Source organism: Haliotis cracherodii, unplaced genomic scaffold, assembly GCF_022045235.1.
Source record: "Haliotis cracherodii isolate W230 unplaced genomic scaffold, xgHalCrac1.p SCAF_2, whole genome shotgun sequence".
Taxonomy (NCBI): domain Eukaryota; kingdom Metazoa; phylum Mollusca; class Gastropoda; order Lepetellida; family Haliotidae; genus Haliotis; species Haliotis cracherodii.
This window is the reverse complement of record NW_027266275.1, coordinates 41,648,991-41,672,684: the sequence shown is the minus strand read 5'-3', so window position 1 is coordinate 41,672,684 and position 23,694 is coordinate 41,648,991. Positions and strand designations below refer to the sequence as shown.

General features: G+C 39.5%; 1 protein-coding gene across 2 annotated transcripts in view; it reads left to right on the top strand.

Moving 5' to 3' along the window:
• The window catches only part of LOC139468112 (broad substrate specificity ATP-binding cassette transporter ABCG2-like), a 55,363-nt gene that overhangs the window by 8,618 nt on the left and 23,051 nt on the right, over window positions 1-23,694 (top strand). Inside the window, exons 1-12 of one of the 2 annotated variants that reach the window (XM_071249847.1) lie at window positions 6,431-6,582; window positions 12,115-12,338; window positions 14,504-14,563; window positions 15,096-15,210; window positions 16,946-17,098; window positions 18,198-18,355; window positions 18,965-19,116; window positions 19,357-19,473; window positions 21,575-21,638; window positions 22,021-22,129; window positions 22,272-22,337; window positions 22,930-23,015. In XM_071249847.1, coding sequence (XP_071105948.1) covers window positions 6,517-6,582; window positions 12,115-12,338; window positions 14,504-14,563; window positions 15,096-15,210; window positions 16,946-17,098; window positions 18,198-18,355; window positions 18,965-19,116; window positions 19,357-19,473; window positions 21,575-21,638; window positions 22,021-22,129; window positions 22,272-22,337; window positions 22,930-23,015 — 1,370 coding nt within the window. In that variant the 5' untranslated portion in view covers window positions 6,431-6,516. Of the gene's footprint in view, window positions 1-6,430; window positions 6,583-12,114; window positions 12,339-14,503; window positions 14,564-15,095; window positions 15,211-16,945; window positions 17,099-18,197; window positions 18,356-18,964; window positions 19,117-19,356; window positions 19,474-21,574; window positions 21,639-22,020; window positions 22,130-22,271; window positions 22,338-22,929; window positions 23,016-23,694 lie in introns of those variants that run through there. The other variant, XM_071249848.1, reaches the window with a different exon arrangement.

The following is a 23,694-nucleotide window of genomic DNA, read 5'->3' as shown; positions in this document are numbered from 1 at the left end:
GTAATAAATATGAAAACGGCTTGCCATCGGGCTGCTCTTCATGACCGGAGATTCATCATCATGAGGTGGGATGTCACAGTATGGGATGGAGTGTTTCGCAAAATAAGGTTGGATATTTTCTTTTGCTGGTCAGGATTAATATGGCAGTAATTGTTCACAGAAGGTATGTTTTTGTGACAAGTTATCGCATTATTTGATTTGGCGGAACATCATGGTCATTCAACTTTTGCACAAGGTGTTTACGCGCAGAGTGATTATTAAGTCGTTTCGATGTTTGGCGACTGGCGGCATCACACGTGTTTTTCACGCGAGAGGAAAGTTTGTCTTTCCCAATACGATAGCGGAGACCACTAATCGCAAGGTTTAGCCATGCCTAAAGTGTGTATGCCGATGTGAAAGGGATCTTCATCTCGACAAAAGTCGAACGGACGCGTGGAGGCATACAACTTATACACCTGCACAGGGCACCGACAGGGATCAGCAGCATTAGACCATATTTCGGACCTTAATCGCGGCAATCACGAGGATTCTCATCGGACGTATTCTTTTCTTGTCTCATGGACAGTTCAAGATATTCTTGATCGTAAGGTGATGTCCCCCCAACACATGTTGTAGTGATTATTCACAACCCGAAATGGATTGTGTTGTAGAGCCATAGACAGTTTATTATGCTCAATGGATTATTGATTCCAATGGATCCGGACTGCCACAGGGACTCATCTCTTCATCGCCAATTGGGTCGGCTCTCCTTGATAAGTTGCCATGCCCTTCTTTCTTTAGTTCAATTTTCCTCCACTTTAATACTTTCCGTGATCGTGAAAATTCTAAAGATGACGTGAGTGAATAGCCATACCCACTTCGTTTTAGTGATCTCTTGATGCTGCTCTGAAAACCCGTAAGACTGATTGGCTCCTAATTTTCCCCATTTGTTTTTCGAACACAAATGAAAAATTTGCATAGACGTGAGTCTAGTTCGTTTGGGGGTATTTCATGCATTTGGCGGATTTCATTTTGGACCTTTAGAAAGTTATCAAACAGTTTCAAATCGTATAACCTTTCTTTGGCTGTGTTTTTCTTTTGATCGACAACGCCATCGATCATGCCGTCCTCAACAGCCACAAATCGGTGTCGTGCCTGGTTAGCGAAAATCCAATTTTCCCTAGTATCAGTTCAAGCGATAACCCAAGTTGGGGTATTTGTCCTACGAAAGCGAGAAATGAGTAATTGCTATAAAAAACACCGGATAACTGTAGTTTAGATTAGCGCCCGTGCTGTTCAAACAGAGGAGATTTATACTAGAGAGTCGTTTCGTAAAAAATAATACAGTTGGATGTTTAAACACAGAAGAGATGATCAGTTTCTTCAAACAAACAATTAGTTTCTTAGTTGATATGGGTTATGAGGGGAACTTAAAGTCAGAATTTAAATTAATTATTTACACTTCACATACATTTTAACCAATAACTCTTGCCACAGAATCAGCATATTCTGTTGGTGACTTGAGCCCTGCCAACAACTCCTGCTTGTCCCTCTCAATACCGCTATCCGCATTGCGGTACTTCCTCCTCTTTGGAGGAAGTCGCCCACCAGCCTGGATTTGCAGGAGCAGTGACTCTACAAAACACTGTTCTTTTTTTATAATGTCAATGAATTTGAATATATTTGGATGGCTCGGCCCCTGTTTGCCTAGCTTACCATGCCATCCTTCCAAATTGTTTGTGGTTCTGGAACCCACTGTCTCGAAGTGCTTCCACACGCTGCGACCATCACTCTCCACCCACTGTTCAGTAACATAATCTGCAAACCTCAGCACCCGTGGATCGTCAAAGTTTGCTTCTTCTAGGGCTGCCATCCACACATCGTGGATGTCATACATTCTCACCAGTGGCAGGGCTGGGGCTCTCCTTACCAGGAGTTTCACATTGTCATCGGTCTTATTCAAGGTCTGAAGTCCATTCTTCTAGGTATTTCTCCAGATTGCCTGTCTGTAATGAAACAGACAACCTTTGGGCTGGCACTGAGAGGTATCTCTGACAACGTGGGTGGAAGGACGCCAATTCGGACCTGAACCATTCTGGGCATCGCACTAACAATAACGTCGAGGGGTGGAATCACAAACTCAACAAACTTGCCAGGAAGAGCCATCCGAACATTTTTTAAGTTGTTACGCTATTTCAAAGAGAACAATCCAACGTAGAAGTCGCCATTCAACGAATTGGAGCCCACCGGTCAGCACCACCCAGAAAGAGAATATACCGGCTGATTGACAACCGTCTTCAGGCTCTGAAAGACAATCTCGTCAACAACGTCATCGGCGACGTTGAGTACACAGATCACGTTGGTGACCTGATCCACTTGGAGTGAATGACTTGAACACAACGTGTATGCCAGCGCAACCGCAAATTTATTATAGAATGTGTTTATGTATTTACCATTATATTTTAAGATATAAGTTATTGTTGTTTTTGTAGAAATTACGCCACTACGCCACTCGTGAAAATATCTCCTTTCCCCCCGTCACGAGATGAAATCCTATTTGATATATACTTTTGGTGTAGTTGTCTGCAGGAAGATTAAATTATTTCATTACAAATGACCTTCAAGCGTAAATTCTCCCTACATAACACACATGGACGGTTTTCCACCCCCTGTAAGTACGACTAAAAATGTAGTTCCGTCTTTGCTAAATCTTAAAAAATATAAACAAAGTAACCAAAAATATTTGATGTCACTAAAATTCTTTAATATAAATTTGAATATGATTATATACAAAATCAACTTCATCAAAATAAATTTCAAATCAAAGAGGCGTTTGTTCGAAGCGAAAGAATACACGCAATTCAAGTAACAAAATGGCGCTTTCCGAAACGTAAAGTATCGACTGGCAAATCAGAAGAGAAATTCACAATTTAATACAAGTCATTTTCAACAAAATAAACAAACGGTAAGAATAGGTATTAACTACATAAATGACCATCTGTCATTTTATGACTTGTCAACTTGAACTGACGTAAATCAACAGTTTGTGTACGAGCTGTCACGTGTAGGCCAACATAGTTCCGTCAACGTGTTATGTTCACTGCAGTGAAATATCAGGTGTTATGTTCACTGCATTGAAATATCAAGCGTTATGTTCACTGCAATGAAAATATCACTTTTCTCAACTTCAGAAAACTCAGTCTTTCACACTGAAGTATATAATAAATGTTTTTATGTCATAAGCTTATGTCATGGATAACTGCTTTCGTTAAATGATAAATAGAGGATTTTTCATGTGTCGTACGCCACGAGTGAAAATATCTCCTTTTCCCCCATCACGAGATGAAACATGATATTTCACGAGACATATGGAATATCCCATTTATTATATACTTTTTTGTGTAGGTGTCTACCGGAAAATTAAGTTATTTCATTACAAATGTAAAACCTTGAAACGTCAATTCTCCCTACCTGACACACAGGGACAGTTAACCACGCCTCATATTTGCGATTAAAAGTAGTTCTGTGTTTGCAAAATCTAAAACAATAATAATAAAAGTATCCAAAAATATTTAGGGTCACGAAAATTCTTCATCATGCTTTTAGATATGATTATATGCAAAATCAACTTTAACAAAAAATATTCTTGAAAACTAGGACTGTTGGAAGCGAAAGAGTACACTATTGTCAAGTAACAACTTTGCGAAACGAACCATCTCGAATGACGAGTTGAATGAGATATTTACAGTTTGTAACGAAACATTTTTGAGAGAATAAAAAACGACAAGAAGTGATAGTAACTCCATAAATGACCACCTGTCATTATTTTGCCTTGTCAAAGTGGAATTAACGTAAAAAGGACGTCAACCGTTTGTGTTCGGGCTTGACACAACAATAAAGGGAAATTTAGGGGAGGGAACTCTTGACACTACAATGAATGGAAATTTAGGGGAGGTAACTCTTGTATGACAATAGTTCCGTCAAAGTGTTATCTTTACTGCAGTGAAATACCAAGTGTTATGTTCACTGCAATGACAATATCACTTTTCTCTACTCCAAAAACTCAGTCTTTCACACTGAAGTATTTAATAAAGACAATTATGCAAAACAATATGCAAAGCCCACTGAAAGGCTTGTTTTAATTTACTCCTGCGTACGATGTTCTGAGCCACTGAATTCATATAAACCCTATAGTCTGGGGAATAGTGTACAGTTGATTGTAATGCATGTGGTAGCTCTATTAAAATGCTATAATGTGATATCCTACATATCTCAGTCTATGCTTCAAACGGGTTGCAGCCGTCTATAAGGCGCCGCAATTCGATGTGCAGAGTTGCGTATGATGTAGGTTTGAATCCCGTTTCGTCCCGATTATGTTACTGGATTTTCAGCACCATACCCGTACTCGTGGGTTTCACCAAAGTGGTAAACGTCTGAGACCTGCATCACTTCGGGCTTCTTCCCACATTATTTATTTGTTTGTAAGCATCCATCTGCGTAATTGGGATACGATGACATGCATGAACCAAGTCAGCGAGTCTGATCACCCGATCCCGTTAGTCGTCTCTTAAGTTGGTTGGTTTGTTGTTTAACGCCACACTCAGCAATATTCCAGCTATATGACGACGGTCTGTAAATAATCTAGTCTGGACCAGACAATCCATGAGCATCGATCCACGCAATTGGGATCGATGACATGCATCAACCAAATCAGCGAGCCTGACCAACCGATCGCGTTAGTCGCCTCTGACGACAAGCACAACCAGGCATGGGCCGTCTCTTAAGACAAGCATGGGTTGCCGAAGACCTATTCTAAACCGGATCTTCAAGGGTCGCCATGTCAGAATGATGAGATCTGATTGATTCAAGCGATCTTGATGAAATACCATGAATCCCGCCTTGGAGGGAAATTAATTTCTCAGCGGCAGAACATATCCCTTATATCCCGTCACGAACAATACAAGGTGCACGTGGATTTCTGAGTGGGAGAATAAATCCCTTATACCCCGCTTCGAGGCAAAAAGGCCTCACGATTTTTCCGAGTCAGTAAATAAAAACACATGTACCCCGAGTGATACTGCCACGGCGAGTGGTATGAAACGTAACGAGGGAAGCATAAACCCACCTGTACCCAGACATCTTCCCGAGGCAAAGGAGTTAACTGACTGTAAAAGCCCAGTTTCCACCCTTGACGAACAAGGCTGGTATTATGGAGTTAGAATTTGGCTGGACTAACGAGTCTATGCATAGTCCAATCAAAATCGCGCAATGAAATCGAAATCCGGTTCGTAAACTGTCGTGCAGATTTCGGTCGAATGCAGGATTTGCAAAACATGTGCACCGCCATCTCGTCAACAGATATTTTCCTAATCTTTTCATGTTTTTTAATCAAGGTGCTCACGTGATTTGATGCGCTTCGCGAAAGACCCGTTAGATATAGATATTGATTATCGTTCAGATCGTCTTGACTTGGCGCCGCCATTTTATTTGAAGCAAATGCAAGTGATACTGAGAGGTGGAATCTGATTGGTCCATAGGAGAGGCATAGAAGGGGCATAACTCGTAATAACCACTGGTAGTGCTGCGATCGAGCCCAGGAATTCCAGCCTAGTTCCAGCAATATTCTAGCTATATGACGGTGGTCTGTTTATAATCGAGTCTGGACCAGACTATTCTAACCGGATATTCACGGGTTCCTCCCACGTGAAGCTGACACACCGTGATGGATAATTGGAATATAGTTCAAAGGGGCGTTAAAACTCAACTCGATCGCTATACTTCGAACGTAGGTACTTTACGAAGCTGGTATATTTAAAAACAAATCATTCACGCTTACGCTTGTGAAGTCCGTATTTGTTTTTAACTTATTTAAGTAAGTGTTATTTGTCTAGATTGCATTGCTCGGGTAGGAAATTAAACCGTCGCTGGATGTTGTTTTACGCTGCGTCTAAATAAATCCCACCATATTAAATGTCGGTTCTGTGACGAAAGATCAATGTCGCACTTTTTGGTCTTGAGAAAATGGCGATGAAGAGGCCGCTTCCGTATTTGCAAACACTTTTAGTTTACATCTTTTATTTGTAAAATTATGATATTTTTTTTATTATCATGTGAAATTCGGATATATGCTGATGTTTATACAATTCTGAAATATTAATTTTATGCATGGTTAATTAAAGAAAATACCTAAGAAAAGAATGTTTTGTGGTCTATATGTATTTCTAATGCAGTTGTTGAAAAGGACTTAACATCATAAGTATCAGCTAATCCAGTTTTCATTCCGAATAACAAAACAATTGGGCGCTCAGAAAACCACAGTTATCTCCCTTCGATGGGAAACGCGTATGGAGCTTTTGTCTGTTTATTGATCTTACAGAGCGCCTGTCTTGTCGATGTGTGGTATCAATAGTAACCGCTGAGGTTAAATGAAGAGCTCGGGGTATACATAGCGCCGGTCTACAGCAATCGCGGCGTGGACTTACTTGCATTGCACGTGCTGTGTTGCAAATTAATAAGAGTAAAATCGTGCACATCGCCATGGATGTAATTGCAGTGCGGAATTCACTGGAAGACCTGACCCTGTTGAATTCATCAGGAAATGATGTGAGTTGAGCACAAAGCCTTCTGTAACGTCCATACTTTAACCACGACGATGTCATCACAATCGACCACTGCGAAATGATAAAACTGCCCCGTGCAGATACTAATGTGTGTTGTCTTTGGATGTGACACTTAAAAATTATAACATGTTCTTATGCTAAAATACCTGTAGAGCAAATGTGACCCGAGAGGCCGGGCTGCCATCAGTTAATGTCTCCCATTTCCGCGTTGGCTTCAAATCCTCTTCGTCGAGCAAGGTACCACCCTGTTACACGAGGTTCCTTCGCGGTTTATAGTCAGCAAAAAGAGCGACAGGCTCCGGCTGATACCGGTTCATTCTTATACAACGAACAGTGGCGGAGAGTAAAACTGCTGAGTCATTGCTTTGTATAACTGACCGTAATCGGGTCAGTGCGCGCGAACCCTTGTCCTCACCACTTGAAATAGAATCACGAATTATCGCGATTATTAATTAACGGAGATTGCTACCAATGTTCTAATTGTTATAAAGTGTAAAAAGCAATTCCGGCGAGTTGGATTATTCCTCACTGTAACGACAAAACTCACAAAGTGCACTTTTCAAGAAATATCCATTTGGCTAGCGATAAACATCATCATTGTGTTTCACAATCTGCGTAAGGGTCGGCTGTCATGTGACTGCTAGTTGCCATATCTTACAACGCGCGTTCATAATAACCAGCATAAACTGAAAGACAAACACGTGCACGTGTTGTATTTAAAGCCTGTTGGCCTAGTTCGAGATGCACACTCTAAACGTGAGCCTTGATTATCGACACCAGTGCAGGTGTACGTGGTTTGTTTTTGTCATGCGTTAGTGTAGGGAAGAGTTGTGTTTGTTTTTTGTAGTTGTTTTTTTATTCTCAAGATAGTTGCCACGGTTTTAGAATTAATCATTACAGACTCACATGGCGAGATGTATAGGGCTTGGTATGATACTAACATTACTTAAAATAATAAGTACCAAAATAAGAGTTAATATATCAATTAACTTGTTCTAAGAATAAGTCCATTTTTTTAAGTAAATCTAAATTATCCTTACGTTTGCTTTGTAGCATTATGTATAACAACCTTGAGTTCTTTTACAAAATTATCAAAAATACAAATAACTTTTAATACTTTAGGTTTCTCTCTATTATATATTGAAATACAATTATGAAAACAAAGATTAAAATTAGTTTCATTTCAGAGATTAAATGTTAGTCTAACGTGTCGCTTTTGGAAACAACGAGTCTGTCCTCAGTTGATGTTCCTTTGGTTGGTTGGTTGGTTTGTTCGTTTGGTGGTGAACACTGCACGCAGCAATATTCTAGCTATATGACGGCTGTGTGTAATTAATCGAGTCTGGACCAGATAATCCAGTGATTTACATCATGAGCATAGTGAGTGAGTGAGTTTGATTTTACGCCGCTTTTAGCGATATTCCAGCAATATTACGGCGGGGGACACCAGAAATAGGCTTCACACATTGTACCCATGTCGGGAATCGAACCCGGGTCTTCGGCGTGACGAGCTAACGCTTTAGCCACTAGGCTACCCGACCGCCCCTCATGATCATAGATCCACGCAATTGGGATAAGATGACATGCATCAACCAAGTCAGCGAACCTGACCACCCGATCCCGTTAGTCGCCTATTACAGCAAGAATGGATTGCTGAAGACCTATTCCGTAGGGCTGCAACGATACAGTAAGGTCATAATACGATACATATCTCGATATGCTGGTCATTATACGATAAATATCTCGATATGCTGGTCATGTACGATACGTATATCTCGATAGGCAAAGATACGGAGAGAAAAACAGAAAATCACAGTACTCCACTTTTATTAAGTTTCAGGACACGTCAAGATTGGACCTTTCATGATTTTGGAACAGTCAAAATTATTTTATAATAACAGCTAGACAAAAGTGGATTTTTGTCTAACTTACCTTCAAAACACTCCAAATTTCAAAACCAGAAAACTTCAAAGTTCTAACACCAGAAAATAATCGATGTAGTTCCTTCACATCTGAATAGTTCAACTTCGGGGGGGGGGGGGGGGGGGGGTAAAATGTCAACATTGTCAGGGGACAGTGATGCCCCCTATTTTTACGTACGGAACAATTTGACCTCTACGGTAGGTACTTCCCGCGCTACATGTATTTCGATTGCGAAAACATTATGTAATATAATAGTCAATTTGCCACAACTTTTAACGAGTCAAAGTGTGACATTTATGATCAATGTATCCATTCTCTGGGAACTAAAGTTCGTTTCAAGGCGTGAGTAGCGGTAATCTGACCATGGTTGCTGGAATTATGCGATCTCCCGATCACTTCACACACGATTTCGCCGAAATAATTGTAAGCAATATTGAATGACATTTTGAATAAACTTGATAAAATATATTGCAAACATTAGTCCAGATATAGAATGATCACGTTTTTATAACCAGATAGTATAATAATAGGATTAAATTGCGTACTTCAGTTAGGATTTGCTGACTGGTATTTGCGGTGTTTCGTGATCAACCAATAATAGTTTTTTTAGATGGGGAAAAATATCGTGTCAGTGTAAAACTTGAGTTTCATAAAAATGTAAGTAAATTTTGTGAGGCATGCGTTACCGCGCTATAGCCAAGTTAGCGCTATATTGAAGGGCACAATAGCGAGAAACACTAGCTGTACTTAAGATTTTCGTTCCGTATCGTGGCGTGTCGATAAATAGGCCCACGTGTATCGTGGGTCAGATATCGCGATGCGTCGGAATGTCGGTGTATCGTTTCACCCTTACTATTCCCTTCTGAATCTTCACGGGTCGATGATACTGGCTCAAAGGCAACCTCAAACAAAAAAGTAGAGTTCAGACAAAAGCAACAAAAAGCCAGAATGTTTTCAATGCAGTCTTGCTTGATAACAGATTGAGGTCACGTCAATGGACAACCATGGAAGGGGTGCGAGACATAGCTCTGAAGCTAAGGCAATAACAAACTGATATCGTATGGCTCAAAAGACAATGTTTCAGGGCAAAGGTTCCGGCTTGCACGGCCCCTATCTAAATCCCGAGTTGGGAACGTACGTTAGTCTGTGGGACTCAACAGTTCTGAGCTACATCCAGCTACCAGTGTAAAAATCTGGTTAAGAATGATATTAAAAACAAGTTTTTACGGCTGCGAACTGCTCTTTGATATTAAGGGTCAAAACATTAATGTCACTGAAAATACTCAACGCTATTTCGCGCGAACTATACAAGGACTTGATAAAAGATCTCCATCAGAATCCACTATTGCTAATCTTGGGCTGTGGACAATGATCGGCTATATCGATAACTGTAAACTTCAGCTGCTTGGCCGCTTATGTAACTTAACCTGTAACAGTCTTGTTAAACATCTTTTTTGCGCATACATTGCAAATCCAACTAATCCTAAATCTATATGTGGAGATTTATTATCAGTTCTTAACAAGTATAACCTACGAAACAACCTTTGTACATATATAAGCTGTGGTGTATTTCCTACAAAGAGAAACTGGAAGCAACTGGTTAATAAAACTATTCATGAATATGAAGAAAATATGTGGCGCAGAAAAGTTTCTGTCAATACAGGTCTTTCACGCTTCATGCTAATACACACAAAGCTTACTCACCATATATTATGGCAACTAGCATATCAGTACCCAGAACAGAGGTCAAGTTTAACATTTTGTGTTAGAGTTTCATCACGTAACAAAACTTCCAGGGACTGTTTATTGTGTAACAAGCATGCCTTTGATTATGATAATCACATCATATTACATTGTGAAGCTCTACTGCAGGAAAGAAATGAACTGTTTTCAACCTTTATTGATCTGCTTGATGTTGAAACCTATGTCCAGTTGGAATTACAAGATGAAGAAGATATGTTGTCATTTTTCTTTGGTGCTGATACTCACTTCTCACAATGTATTGATATAGTTACATGGGAATCTGTTATATTGATATTTTCTGCTTATGTACTTACACTAAAGCCTTACCTTGATTATGTCATCTGATCTAACCTTTTGTACTGTGTGAATGGCATGACACTGACGCTACTGTCTTTTATTGTATATATGTACAGGTAATATGAGCTTGTGTGAATACGTTTGATTAATTATGTATAATCTTCGGATTAATTTCTGGAGGAAATAAAGAATCTCTCTCTCTCTCTCTCTCTCTCTCTCTCTCTCTCTCTCTCTCTCTCTCTCAATGTTTCAGGGCATAGGTTCCGGCTTGCACCGCCCCTATCTAGATCCCGAGTTGGGAACGTACGTTAGTCAACTGGGACACCTGAAGCAGTGTTTTGTGCGAGTTATATTATTGGGACATCGTTAATAACATAATGAGTGATATGTTAAAATATCAAGAAACTACTGAAATAAATATTGATTTTCAAGAATTGCATGTATACAATGAAGGAAGATAGGGACACAGTTGTAGTTGAAGCATTCGTGTATACTTACTGGCACTGTATATTTGAAGTTTATTACCAATAACATTCAGGTATGTAATAGAGGCACTCAAAAGGGCACACCCAAGTCAAGAGCTTCAGTGTTATATGTTACACGCGAATAATAAATTATCCCACTACGCCGAGTTCGATACTTATCTCTGTGCAAATAGCGATAGGGGAGATATTAGCGTTGTGGTATCAATACATATCACGGGGAGAAGCGACAGGGTGGACGCGTCCACAATAGAAAAAGCTTACTTTTGTCTGCAATAAATGCTCGTGTTTCATTTGATTCGTTTAATGTAAGAACAATATATGATGTTGTATGTAATTAATGCTGTTATTTGTTTTGAAACGTTTTCTTTATATACTTGACAGTTACAAATATGAAATGAGAATATATACATGAGGAAGATATTTACTTGCATTGTAGCTCAACATGCGAAAAGGGACGCGTTATGTACGTCTACTTAATTAGTGCTGTGTGAAACACATACACACACTCGCTCGTGCAACATATTAATGATATATCTCACACGACTACACTACAATCATTAACACTAATTAAAAAATAAGGCACATATGACACACCTAACTACATGTATTCAACAGTAAGCAGGAATTCGGGCAATGTACATTTTACAAATCCTCTAAACCACGTTCGAAATCGAACGTGTTTAGTGATACCCGCCCATGCCAAAATAGCCTTTTTCGACGAATCCATTATGTTTTCGGGTGGGTAAATACTGCAGCATCTTAATACGTACTCAGGCGTGATTATACAAAGTTCAAGTCAGCACCTGGAGACGCCAGTAGCGTACACATGTATCATATATAACCTTTAATGTCCTCGCACTGAATCCTGGCAAGTTGTATTCCGACCATATTTGAAGGTTTATGTAATGTGTCGACACCCCTATAAACTAAATCAGCTTACCCGCGGCTAGTTGGTACACTTTGGCCATTTACACCAAATCCGTAGTATCAGGGGAGTCCTTACAATGGATGATACGAAAGGGAATTCTGGAAGGACACTGATAAAAGTGAGTCCTGTTGTTTCGCAGGAGGCGCTCATATCCACAACGGAGGGCGGAAATGAGTCTCTGCGCTATGGAACCACGGACAACGGCAGCGCAACTGTTGACCCCGAGGCAGGCTTCCACCTGAGCGGTTCTCGAGACTACCTGTCGTCTGTCCTCTCAATCCACAACTGTTTCTATTCCGTGGCAGTAAAAACTAAAGCATGTTGCGGCACAACGGAAACGAAGACCATTTTAAAAGATTTAAAGTAAGTTTAGTGAATTGACATAAGAACATCACTCGTAGTTGCTATAATAAGCACAGCAGGGACTTGTTCGTTTCTTTTAATTCTATATCTATATTTCTTGATTCGAACACTTTGATTCGAACAAGAATCTATATTATATCGTGAATTTATCATTTTTGTGTCATAAATATGTTGACATGTATATTTATGATAATTACGACGGTCCGTAGAATAGATCTATTTTAAACTGTCAAATATAACATAATGGGCCTACCTTTAGAATACAGTACCACAAACTTTTCAAACACGTGATCATACCCTATGACGTAATTTGTTGCCAGTCACACCGGCGAAACAATGCCCTGTGACGTCAGGGGTCATCGAGTGTGCATAAGCTCCTCCCAGTGATCTATCTTCTCTACATGAAATGTCATTGAATATGCCAAGCGCTGTGGAGAGTTTTGAATATTTGTTAACTGAATATAGCCTGCGGCGGTGCATTTTATAGCAAGCGCTAGTTTACGAAAGCACTTTTATTTTTTATTTATTTTTTATTTCGTTTTTCTCGTAATTCAAGTGGCTAAAAGGGTTATAAATGGGAACTAATATACATCTATTATTTTTTCGGTGCATTAATTTTCATTATTATGCAAAAGAATGTAGTTTGTTAGGGATATTTAGTGGTGCTGAACACATCCAAATGTCGCCAGTGTTAGGGTAGGTTAACCCGAACTCTATCCTTAGCCCTTGGATCCCCTTTACGATAATTCACCCCTTTACGATCATTAGGGTTAGGAACCCGTTTAGTGGCTATTAGATTACCCTAAGTCTATCCTTAACCCTTGGATCCCCTTTAGGATCAATCACCCCTTTACGATCATTAGGGTTAGGGGCTAGGTACTCGTTTAGTGGCTATTATAGATTATATAGAGGCTCCTTATATTCTTCCCACAAAAACGTCGAGTAAAAAGGATGAAATGGTTTTGTGTCGAATATTTTGGCAACTGGAAACTGTCCCGGAACATTCACACAAGCCACTTTCACCGGCTACATTTTTCAGTACTGATTCAAAAGCGAACTCACCGTTGTGTCGTCACTAGTCATGCTTATTCCTCCATCGTTCCTTACTTTTATCCACATCATCCTTACAGTGTTCCCTACCACACTTTTCTGTCACAAAAATCACCCGACGAATTATTAAATACCATATCATTCATGCGCACTCGCGAGTTCGACGTCTGACGTCTGACGCCTGGAGCCGTTTTCAGTTCGCGGCATATCGGCTCATTCCTCACCACCTGGTATCTTGTAGATTACGGAATGTGACGAGTGTGCCAAATGGAATCGGGATCATTCGTAAGTGTCCGTAGACTAAAGTCACGAGACACCATGCCCACCCGTAACCCTGAAAGTGTCCGCCACCTTTTCGACCCTTTTCGTTCAGTTCCGTAACGTCATAGGCATGACTAGGTAAATTTGCACTAAGTTTAACAGTGTGGACGTAGCTCAGTCGGTTAGCTGTCAGGCTAACAATCCGAAGGTCGCGGGTTCGCGTCCGACGGATTCTCACTAAAACTGGTTGCGTGTCTTGTGACATGTGACCTCCGGCAGAGATCGTCCTCATGAGAAGTTGTGGTACTGTATTCTAAAGGTGCTACATGGTCACTGATGACTGAATCGTGCTACTTGTTATTTTTATTTCAATCATCATTTTAAAAATGAAAATAAAGAAAAATTACAAAAGAAATTCACTAATATCCATCTGTTATTCAGATGCCTTTTTAAGCTATCATTGTGTGATCATCAGTTGGCGATTTAAATTTTTTCTAACAATTTGTTCTCAACAATTGAGCAGTGTGACATTACATTGCTTCAGCTGACAAATCAGCTTTGATAATCTCTAAAATATACATCTGCAAATATCAGGAAGTTAATTACTTTTGATCATTCAACCCAGGGCTTGAGTTAGGCCTGGCTATATAAAACACCACTGCAATCTTTTATGTCAAAATGCAACCTAATATTTATGTCTACAGGCACGGAAATATAAAACAATTTCAAATTTGTGTCTTGACTAACCTAGAGTTGCCCACACAACATCGATCTTTGAACAAACTCAATACCTGTAATTATTCAAACACTGCCTGCAACCCTGATGGGTAATATGATCCAATTTTGTCTTGCAGTGGTATCTTCAAGCCAGGCATGAATGCTATCCTTGGACCAACTGGAAGTGGGAAGTCATCGTGAGTGCTAGTGTCATGTCTTAATTAATGTTGAGCCCAGTATTCATCAGGTGTTTCATTAGTGTGGTCATTCATCGGGTGTTTCTTAAGTGTCGATATTGATAAGTATATGTTTGATTGAATACAGACAAACACTTTGGTGTGTTGTTTCAGCCCTGTTATGTTGAAGAATTGATATGATTAGAGACAATGGCCAACTTTGTAACATATTCATTTATTCTGTATGTAGCATAGACTGGAAGCAGTCCCTTTTATCAAAATAAATTATAAAATAATTTAAGGTGTGCTTCATTTCTCTCCATAAGTATGTTCCGTGTATACATTATATCTTGCCGAAATGTCTGTGAATGGAGGCTGCTGATACCTAGATCATGGCTGTTCTGAAGTTACTAAATCCCTATTTTGTGTAGTCTATGCAAGATTATTATTTGGATAGTGTGTGCATGCCATGGCCGAAGTGACAGATAAACAGGTTGATGAGGCATTACTTGGTTGATGACACTTGGACCACAGCTAGATGTGTTTGTTTCAGACTGCTGGATGTGTTGGCCGGCAGGAAGGACCCAGTTGGCCTGAAGGGGAGCTTGCTGTTGGATGGTGCCCCGCCCCCTGACAACTTCAAATGCATGGTGGGGTATGTTGTGCAGGTGCGTACACTATGGGGCAGCTATGTGATAGAAAGGACTGACGTACTGCTATTTGTTCTGCCTGTTGATAAAGATATATCAACTTTTAATATGTCTTGCCACTTTGTCAACAAGAAAATGTTCTTATCTTCGCTAAATGCTGTAGGTAAACATATTTTTTTACGCCAAGGCTTTACAGGAAACCAGCATTGATAAAGGTTATAGGCAGCATGTGTCAGGCTGTCACTAGGATACCACCCTATGTAGCCTACTGCAACGGCTAGTGACACATGTGAGTACATAGGTCAGGATATACCTTCCTATCTAAGCTACATGACTACACCTGAGCTTGGAATGTGCTCTCTGAGAGGAATGTTGTCTGTTGAAAACTTTATTTTTAGTCAAATCTTGCATTATAATTCTTGTTAAATTTCATATGTAGCAAAAGTATATGGTTGCAACCTTTAGTTTGCATGATCCCCTGTCTTTCAAGGCCTATGGTACTGAAATTTTGCATCAATAATCCCAGCTATGTTGTCTCTACATTTTGATTTGATTTTAAGTCATTTTTGGCCATAACTAAGCCATTTCTATGTGTATCATTGTGAAATTTGATATGGAATGACATATAATGCCTTTTTTGTAATATTTGGATTTCTTTTCAAGCTACAAACTTTTGCTTTCACATACCCCCGTTTTTCTGATGTTACTGTATTTTCCACATCTAATTTTTTTCACATCTTTTTTTTTGAAAATGTATTGACATTTTTCATAGGTGTAGTTCGTAGTAGGTGTTAAATCAAATTAAAAATGCTGACATGGGTGATATTAATTTCAGTTTGGTACAGAATTTGAAAAACATGTTGGACCCAAATGTACACTAGCCTGCCACCATGTTTCATCAAATTGTCTGCTTACACTGGAAAATTGTAGGTCTTCGCATATGGTTGCCATGGAAGCCAACTAAACTTTTCATTGAATAAAAATGGTTCAAGCAATATTGGGAAAAATAAAAAAATTCATCTACATTTTCACCATCCTACACCTTTGGATGTAGGAGAAAGTAACAAAGCAGGCCCAAATTTTGCCAGGATGGCAAGCTAGCTTTAGGGGCAATGTGACTTGTGTATTTGTTACCCAGTGTCTGGTGAAAGACAAAACAACTGCTGTCCTGGCCTTAAAGCATGGGCTAGTGAGCTACAGCACCCTGAAGTGGGGTTTACTTTTTGTGATGAACGATTTAAAAGATACATCAATCTGTGACTCCAGTAACCCTGACATTGACCTTTGTAGTGGAAAGACCTTGACACTTTGACCATGCTCTTTAATATCTTCACCTCTGATATTGCTGGACTGATTAAGCTGAAATTAGGGTTCCTTCTAATGAAGACATCTTATCCAGTTCAAATCAGTAAAATTAATTATTGTTGTGTTTTGCACTCTGATTAGCTAAATTGGCCATGTGTTTGCATTGCTTTTCCCACCCAAGAAGATCCAGGTTAGAATAGATATCCAGCAACTTCAGCCGTAACAGGCGACTAACAGGTTAGTTGATGCATGTCATCATATTCCAATTGCCTAGATCGATACTCATGATATGAATCACAGGATTGTTTGGTCCAGACTTGATTATTACAGACCGCCATCGTTCAGCTGAAATATCGCCTAGCAATCTTTCAATCAACTATTAACAACTATTGCTGTGTATGCAGATCGTGCTCTTTTCTTGTTGACAAAGATTACCATTCAAATTTAGGATGATGTCGTCATGGGAACTCTTACAGTGAGAGAGAATTTCCAGTTCTCTGCAGCTTTACGTCTCCCCTCAAATACCTCACAGATGGAGAGAGACAGTCGTGTGGATGCTGTGATTGATGAACTAGGGTTGAACCAGTGTGCTGATACCAGGGTGAGATTTACATCCTTGGATCACTTCAGTTTACATGTGTTGCTGGATCTGGGCATTGAAACATTGCTGAGACCACAGTCCCTTCTGTTGACATAATCATTAGTTCATACTGTATCAATAGGTTCAGGGTAATTTATTCAGCTGACTCAACATACATACGAGGGGCGTTCAGTAAGTTTTGCAACTTCAAAATAAGACCAAGTTGCAGAATATCTTTTGCACTTTTATTTTTCATTTTAATCTCCATTCACCTCGAAACACTAATTCCATTTGTCCTTCAAGCGTTTAATACCACATTTATAGAAATCTGCAGATTGGCCCTCTAACCACGCCTCTGTGGCAGCCTTTATGTCCTTGTCATCCTGGAAGCGTCTTCCACGTTGGGCAGATTTCATTTGCCGGAACAGGAAATAGTCACTGGCGGCTAAGTTTGGGCTGAAGGGTGGGTGATTTAACTGTTCGTATCCACATTCACAAAATTCACATATAGATTTCTTTTGCTTTGCCCGTTGTTCATGTTTAACGAGATTGTGACCACCCTTAGGTGAATGAAGCCATCACATCTAACTTATTGTTGTGTCAGGGACTTGTTATGACACATGTAACCTGATGTTATGACCAGTGTTACATCTGCCACAAGTTGACATTGTTTGTGTAAACCCAAATGCCCAAGTTGCAAAACTTATTGAACGCCCCTCGTATATTGCAGATAAGAAAACTTAATAATAAACCATGAGAATATTATTGGAACCCTCTATGTCTACAGGACTCGCATTTTTGTAAACTTAAACTAACCAAGGGTGGGTAACTTGGGATTACGGGATCCACAGGAATGGATCCAGGGGTGGGAGTAGGTTTTCTGAAATACTAGCCCTGGAGATACAGCGGATGAGGATAGGGAGGACCCATGCTCTGACATCAAATTTAACTGGTGTATGGTTTTAAAAAGTGGCTCGTATTGTCAATTGTCTAAGCATTAGGGTGCTATTACAGTGTATATATAGTATATGCAAAACAATTCAAGTTTACTTGTTCCTGGAGGTCTGCTGTGAGGCCTACATTGCCTAGGTTGAGGATGAGTTTGTGATTATTTACCTAGGTTGGTAATGAGTTTATTCGTGGTGTGTCCGGTGGCGAGAGAAAGCGAACAAACATCGGTATGGAGCTGATCATCTCCCCTCCTGTGCTGTTTCTTGACGAGCCAACCACAGGCCTGGATGCCAGCACGGCTAACGCGGTCATGTACTTGCTCAGAAGGTGAGAAGGAACTGACATGACCCACACTTTATATGTAGGACTCAGATCCGTGGTGGTTTCTCAGATCTATGGCAGATTCCACAAACAGGGCAGTTTTATCATCAGTGCAGGTATTGCATATCAGTATCAGTTTCACCATAGAAATAATTTTCTAAGACCTTCCACACCATCCTCTTTACACGAGGAGTTTAAAAAATCATTTCAAAATTATTGGGGCATTAGGGTCTTTTCGATACTGTTTTCTCTCTATGCCGACGTGAATGCCTATAAGAAAACCTTCATTTTTTTTGGTGTCTGGCTCAGTTGTTTTTAACTGATTGCTTTGTCTAGCAGTAATCCTTGCAAAAATGACGTTATAGAACAGTGAGTAATTTGATATCTCAAATGAGATGATGCATGCAAAGTCTGTCAGGTGGCTATTTTTGATTGGATTAGAATTTGACTAGACTGGAATTTCCCACAATAATCACATGATAGCTAAATGTTTGACCCAGCAGTTTTGGTATTACAAATACTCTTTGTATAATAGATCTACAGAAAGTATCTCAATAACAATAGCCGAGACAGAATGGTCATCATTTCCTTAGACCTTACTTGTATTTGCTTCAGACTGGCCTTGAAGGGTCGTACCATTGTGTTCTCGATCCACCAGCCACGCTTCTCTATATACAAAGTGTTTGACAACCTCATGTTGCTGTCCGGTGGTGAGGTCGTCTACCATGGTGCAGCACCTGATGCTCTTGACTACTTCAAGTCTGTCGGTATGTCCCAGCCTCACACCACCTGTGGAGTGACTGTGATTCAGATCAAGCATCATACTTACAGTTGTTGTTGTTGTTGTTGTTGTTGTGTTTGATGAGTAGTTTTTTGTCATGGTTGGCTTTTTGAAACATGCTTATGCCTGAGATACTTCAGTCCCACAGATCATGGAGAAAGTCTTTTTCCGTTTCAGAAATGTTATAAAGCAGAATGCAAATATAAATGAGACTTTTGTCTTCCAGGTTACATCTGTGAGGAACACAACAATCCTCCCGACTTCTTCTTGGATGTCATCAATGGCGACTACAACACTGTCACCAATTTTGGGGCCCAACAAGACAAGAAAGCTAATGGAAATGGTTTGTCGAGTCATTTATAACCATAGAGTTTGATCATCATTGAAATACGTAAATCATGTACCTTATAAGAGTGAATATAAGTGTAGACTTGAATCTGCTATGTTTTGTTTTTGAGTTGTGTCGTTATACTCATACCATGACAACTTAAAGAGGGGGAAATTTCACAAAGCCCAGGTTGAAGATATTTAACGCTAGTAAAACCCATTAGTTCAAGCATGGTACTAGCAAGCTTAGAATCTTGGCTTGGAACCCAAAACTATCGGATCCTGGCATGGTTAATGGATGCAACTCTGCAAAGCTACTTGGCCAACCATGCTGCATACCTTACATGGCAGATGGTAGAGTTGAGTCTGTATCTTGTGTTGCCAGGTTACATACATATAGAGAATCTCACCCGAGTGTCTTTTGATATCAAATATATCAACACGAATTGATAAAAGTGGGAAAACTCTGAGGCTTGCCGAGGATTTTTCCACTTTTATCAACGAGTGTTGATATGTTTGATATCAAAAGACAAGAGGGTGAGATTTTATTTATCATCCAACATCATTCTTCCAACTTTTTCAGTTTGTAGACAGTAATAAGCAGTGTCTTAAGTGTAAAAAGTTCTGCTAACAGCTTCAGTAGCAGAGCCATTAGTGATGTCATTTGATTGTGATGTCATGGTAACCAATGACATCACAATGGTCTGCAAAGCATTGTGATGCAATTTCATTGCAGCGATATCTACAGTGTAGATATCGCTTGATCTCACCCAAGCGATATCTCCTGTGAAAGCCAGTTTTGGATGATAAATCAGGTTTATATCAGATGTTACTTTAAGGTTGAAACATGACTGCGAAGGGATTCAGGGGAAGCAAGCCTTAAACTGTCTGGGTCAAGGGGTTTGAAATCGGGTCCCAAAGAAATGTAACAACAATTGAATATAACTATGTTAATTCCAATAAAACAGCTGACTGCCTTGGTGGTTTTATCATCCAGCGGAACACGTTTTGCTGCGGTTATTAAGATGGACACACTCAGTCTGTGCATGCGCCCAGCCATCCATGCAAGATGTCGTTTTCGAAACAGATCTTGAAAACCATACAATATTTCATCACCAAACTTGGCACATAGATAGGTCTAATGGTGAACTGCCTTTTGATAGTTTTTGAGTTTAGAAAAACGGTTTTGTTTGAGTTTCCATTGTCAACAACTTTAACTATGGTTGGAAATGTTGGTACTGCTCAATTCAGATGAATCAGATGATTTGTTCTTTCAAATTTGTCGGGGCCAGGAGGATTTGTCATCTTCTGATGACTCAACCCGGTGAATGCACTCTGTACTTTATTTTGTGTCGATTTTCAGTAAGATTCTGTAAATCCTAATAGAAATGCCAAGCATTGGCTCTGTGGACAAATAAGGCAAGGGTAACCATTTATCTAGCACTGAGATCAGTTACTGCCAGTCAGTCAATACATACCCAAGTGTCCACCATTACACAATCATATGCAGTAGTGTTGTGTGCTGACACCAAATATTTACACAGGTCGTAGTAATAAAATACCCTGGTATATGATCGAAATCCTTTCTAATACCAAAATCCTGAGCTTGTCTAGATCCCAAGAAACTGATCATGGTACTTGATAATGATAGTTGAAGCTAACTCAGTACCAGTGTATTAAACATCTTTGTTAAAGTTTACTTATCTGATAAAGAGTTCAGTATGTGCAGTATGTGAAAAAGAACAGGATGGCAGCCTAGATATACATGTACATGGAAAATATATTCAATATGTTTTGTATTTTAGTAGGCTAGACATATTTAGACTCATATCAAACAAGTATTGACCCGAATGAAATACATGTTTCATTGTATTAATAAAGGGATTTTTTTCTGTAGCAGTTTTTCGAAGCTGAAAAGGAACTTTTTTTCATACACAATTGTGAATCTGTCAATACAGAGTTATCTCCCCTTTCTGTTTCATTTGACAGTTCCTGTACAATTGCACATTCAAGTCACTGTCACTTTGATGCATATCATTCAGTATTGCTTACAATGATTTACAATCACTTTTCTAGGAAGGCTTTTTGTATTCTTGAATTTAATGTTATTTTTCCAGATGTAAGCAAGAATCTCCAAGAAAATCTTGTACAGAGTTTCAAAGAGTCACGATGGCATCAAAAGTAGGTACAGTCAAGTCCCGTTAATCCCAAATCAATGGTTCCATATGATTATGTCGGATTAACGAGTATGTCGAATAAACGAAATTAAGTAGTATCAACGTTTGTGATCGAAAATAGGACAACTACATGATAGATAACGATTCAAACACGTAATAAAAAAAATAAGCAAATAAATATTCATATTGTTATGTTACATTGTTGGCGGAATATGTTTTCTAATCAGTAATCGACCCTGCACAAGTCACTTGCTCACTGACAGTGATTGTAGAGCAGACACTCCAGGGTGACACACCTTCTGCATCTTATGTACACAAACACGGTTCAGCGACTTGCACGTACAAGTAAGGTTCAAAGGAACTACTTGGAGCATCCTTCATTGCAGACTGATGAATGAGGTGATGGTGATCTATGACAAGTACAGGAAGGATGAGGAGAATGGTACAGTTGTTCGGATGCCACGAGTGCCCTACACCACTTCCTTCCTCACTCAGGTAGATAGTACAAAGCCTATTAACCCTGTACATATTAACTTCATTAATGCTTGGATCCCTGTGGAATTTATTTTCTGAATATGAAGTTGCAAATAACTGAGGAAGTAAGAAATAGTAATAGATATTCATTCTTCTGTTTCAGCTGAGGGTTGTCTCAGGGAGGACAATAAGAAACATCATTCGAAATCCCCAGACCTCCATATTGCAGGTGAATGAGTGGGAGCAATATTAGTTAGTTTATTTTATTTTTTGTGCATTAAGAACTTGAACTTGTTTCATAAATGAAATAGTGTCTACAGGTGGCCCAGTTGCCCAAGTTATGTCCCATAGACATGCCACAATTCTGTGATGGGTTCAAATCCTGATTCACCCTGATTCTGTTCCTGAAGTTGTCAGCATAATTCCCCAAAAGGTTAACCATCTAAGGACAGCGCCGGTCCTCAAAGTGTTCTTATCTCTATGACCACAATAAGCCTATGTCAAAGTATGGGAGTTACGGACATCTTGGCACTAAAATCCCTTTGTGGAATGGGACCCTGTATCACTTCCGGCTTTCCTTCCACGCCAAGCTGGCAGGTATGTTGAAATGAAATATATATATGTTTATAATTCCCCTGCATGTAATACCGAGAAAGCATATTATCATAATGTCAATTATGTGGTGGAGTGTGCCAGCTTAGGGAACGTTGAAATGTTTCAATCCCCATGATGTCAAGCAGAGTTTGGAACTGCATGGGTTTTTTCTCTGCAGTTCTTGGTAATTATTTGGCATCTCTTGATAATTCTTGTTGTGTTTTCAGGTGTTCGTAATGATAATCTTTGCTGTCATTGTTGGTGCTATTTACTATGACGTGGAAGACACCGCAACAGGAGGCATTCAGAACAGGTGAGACGGTAGACAGTAGTGGCGATATAGGAATGTGTGCTGTCCATCAATCTTTCCTGTCAGTTTAACTCAATATAGGAGCAACCTACTAGTATATGATATATATTGTTATGAAATTTTGAAGGGTGATGTAAGTGATAGGTTTTTTTTTAGTTCGGTATTTCATCATAATTAACTGTCATTGCTCTTTTTATATTTGGACAAATGTATGCAGTATCAATAGCAGTATGAAATGAAGCACCAGAGATACTATTACAGGTCTTTGATATAATGGTAAATACAGGTAGACTTTGATTCAAGCATTGGATTGATTTGATTGTGAATAACAGAATTATGTCCCCTTTGTTTGTGTAACGCTAGACGCTAAACTAGTCTTGAGTTCAGTAGGCCGAAACAATCATTGGGGTTTAAGCTGCAGTGGCTTCCAAATGGCACATGCTTGAAAATATCTGTGGACACATTCAGCATAAGTAATGATGTTAAAAAAACAACCAGAACTGTGAAATATATTACATTAAGTAATACGTTACCACTGTTATACCGAGGCTGTTGTCTCCCACAACTGCTCTTATAGTGAAATCTACCACAGAGATTCAATTACCTCATGCAGCACGTGCGTAGCCACCTGAGCTGCCATGTGACACCCTTCACTCTTGTCTCTTCGCTTGCCTCAGCAAGA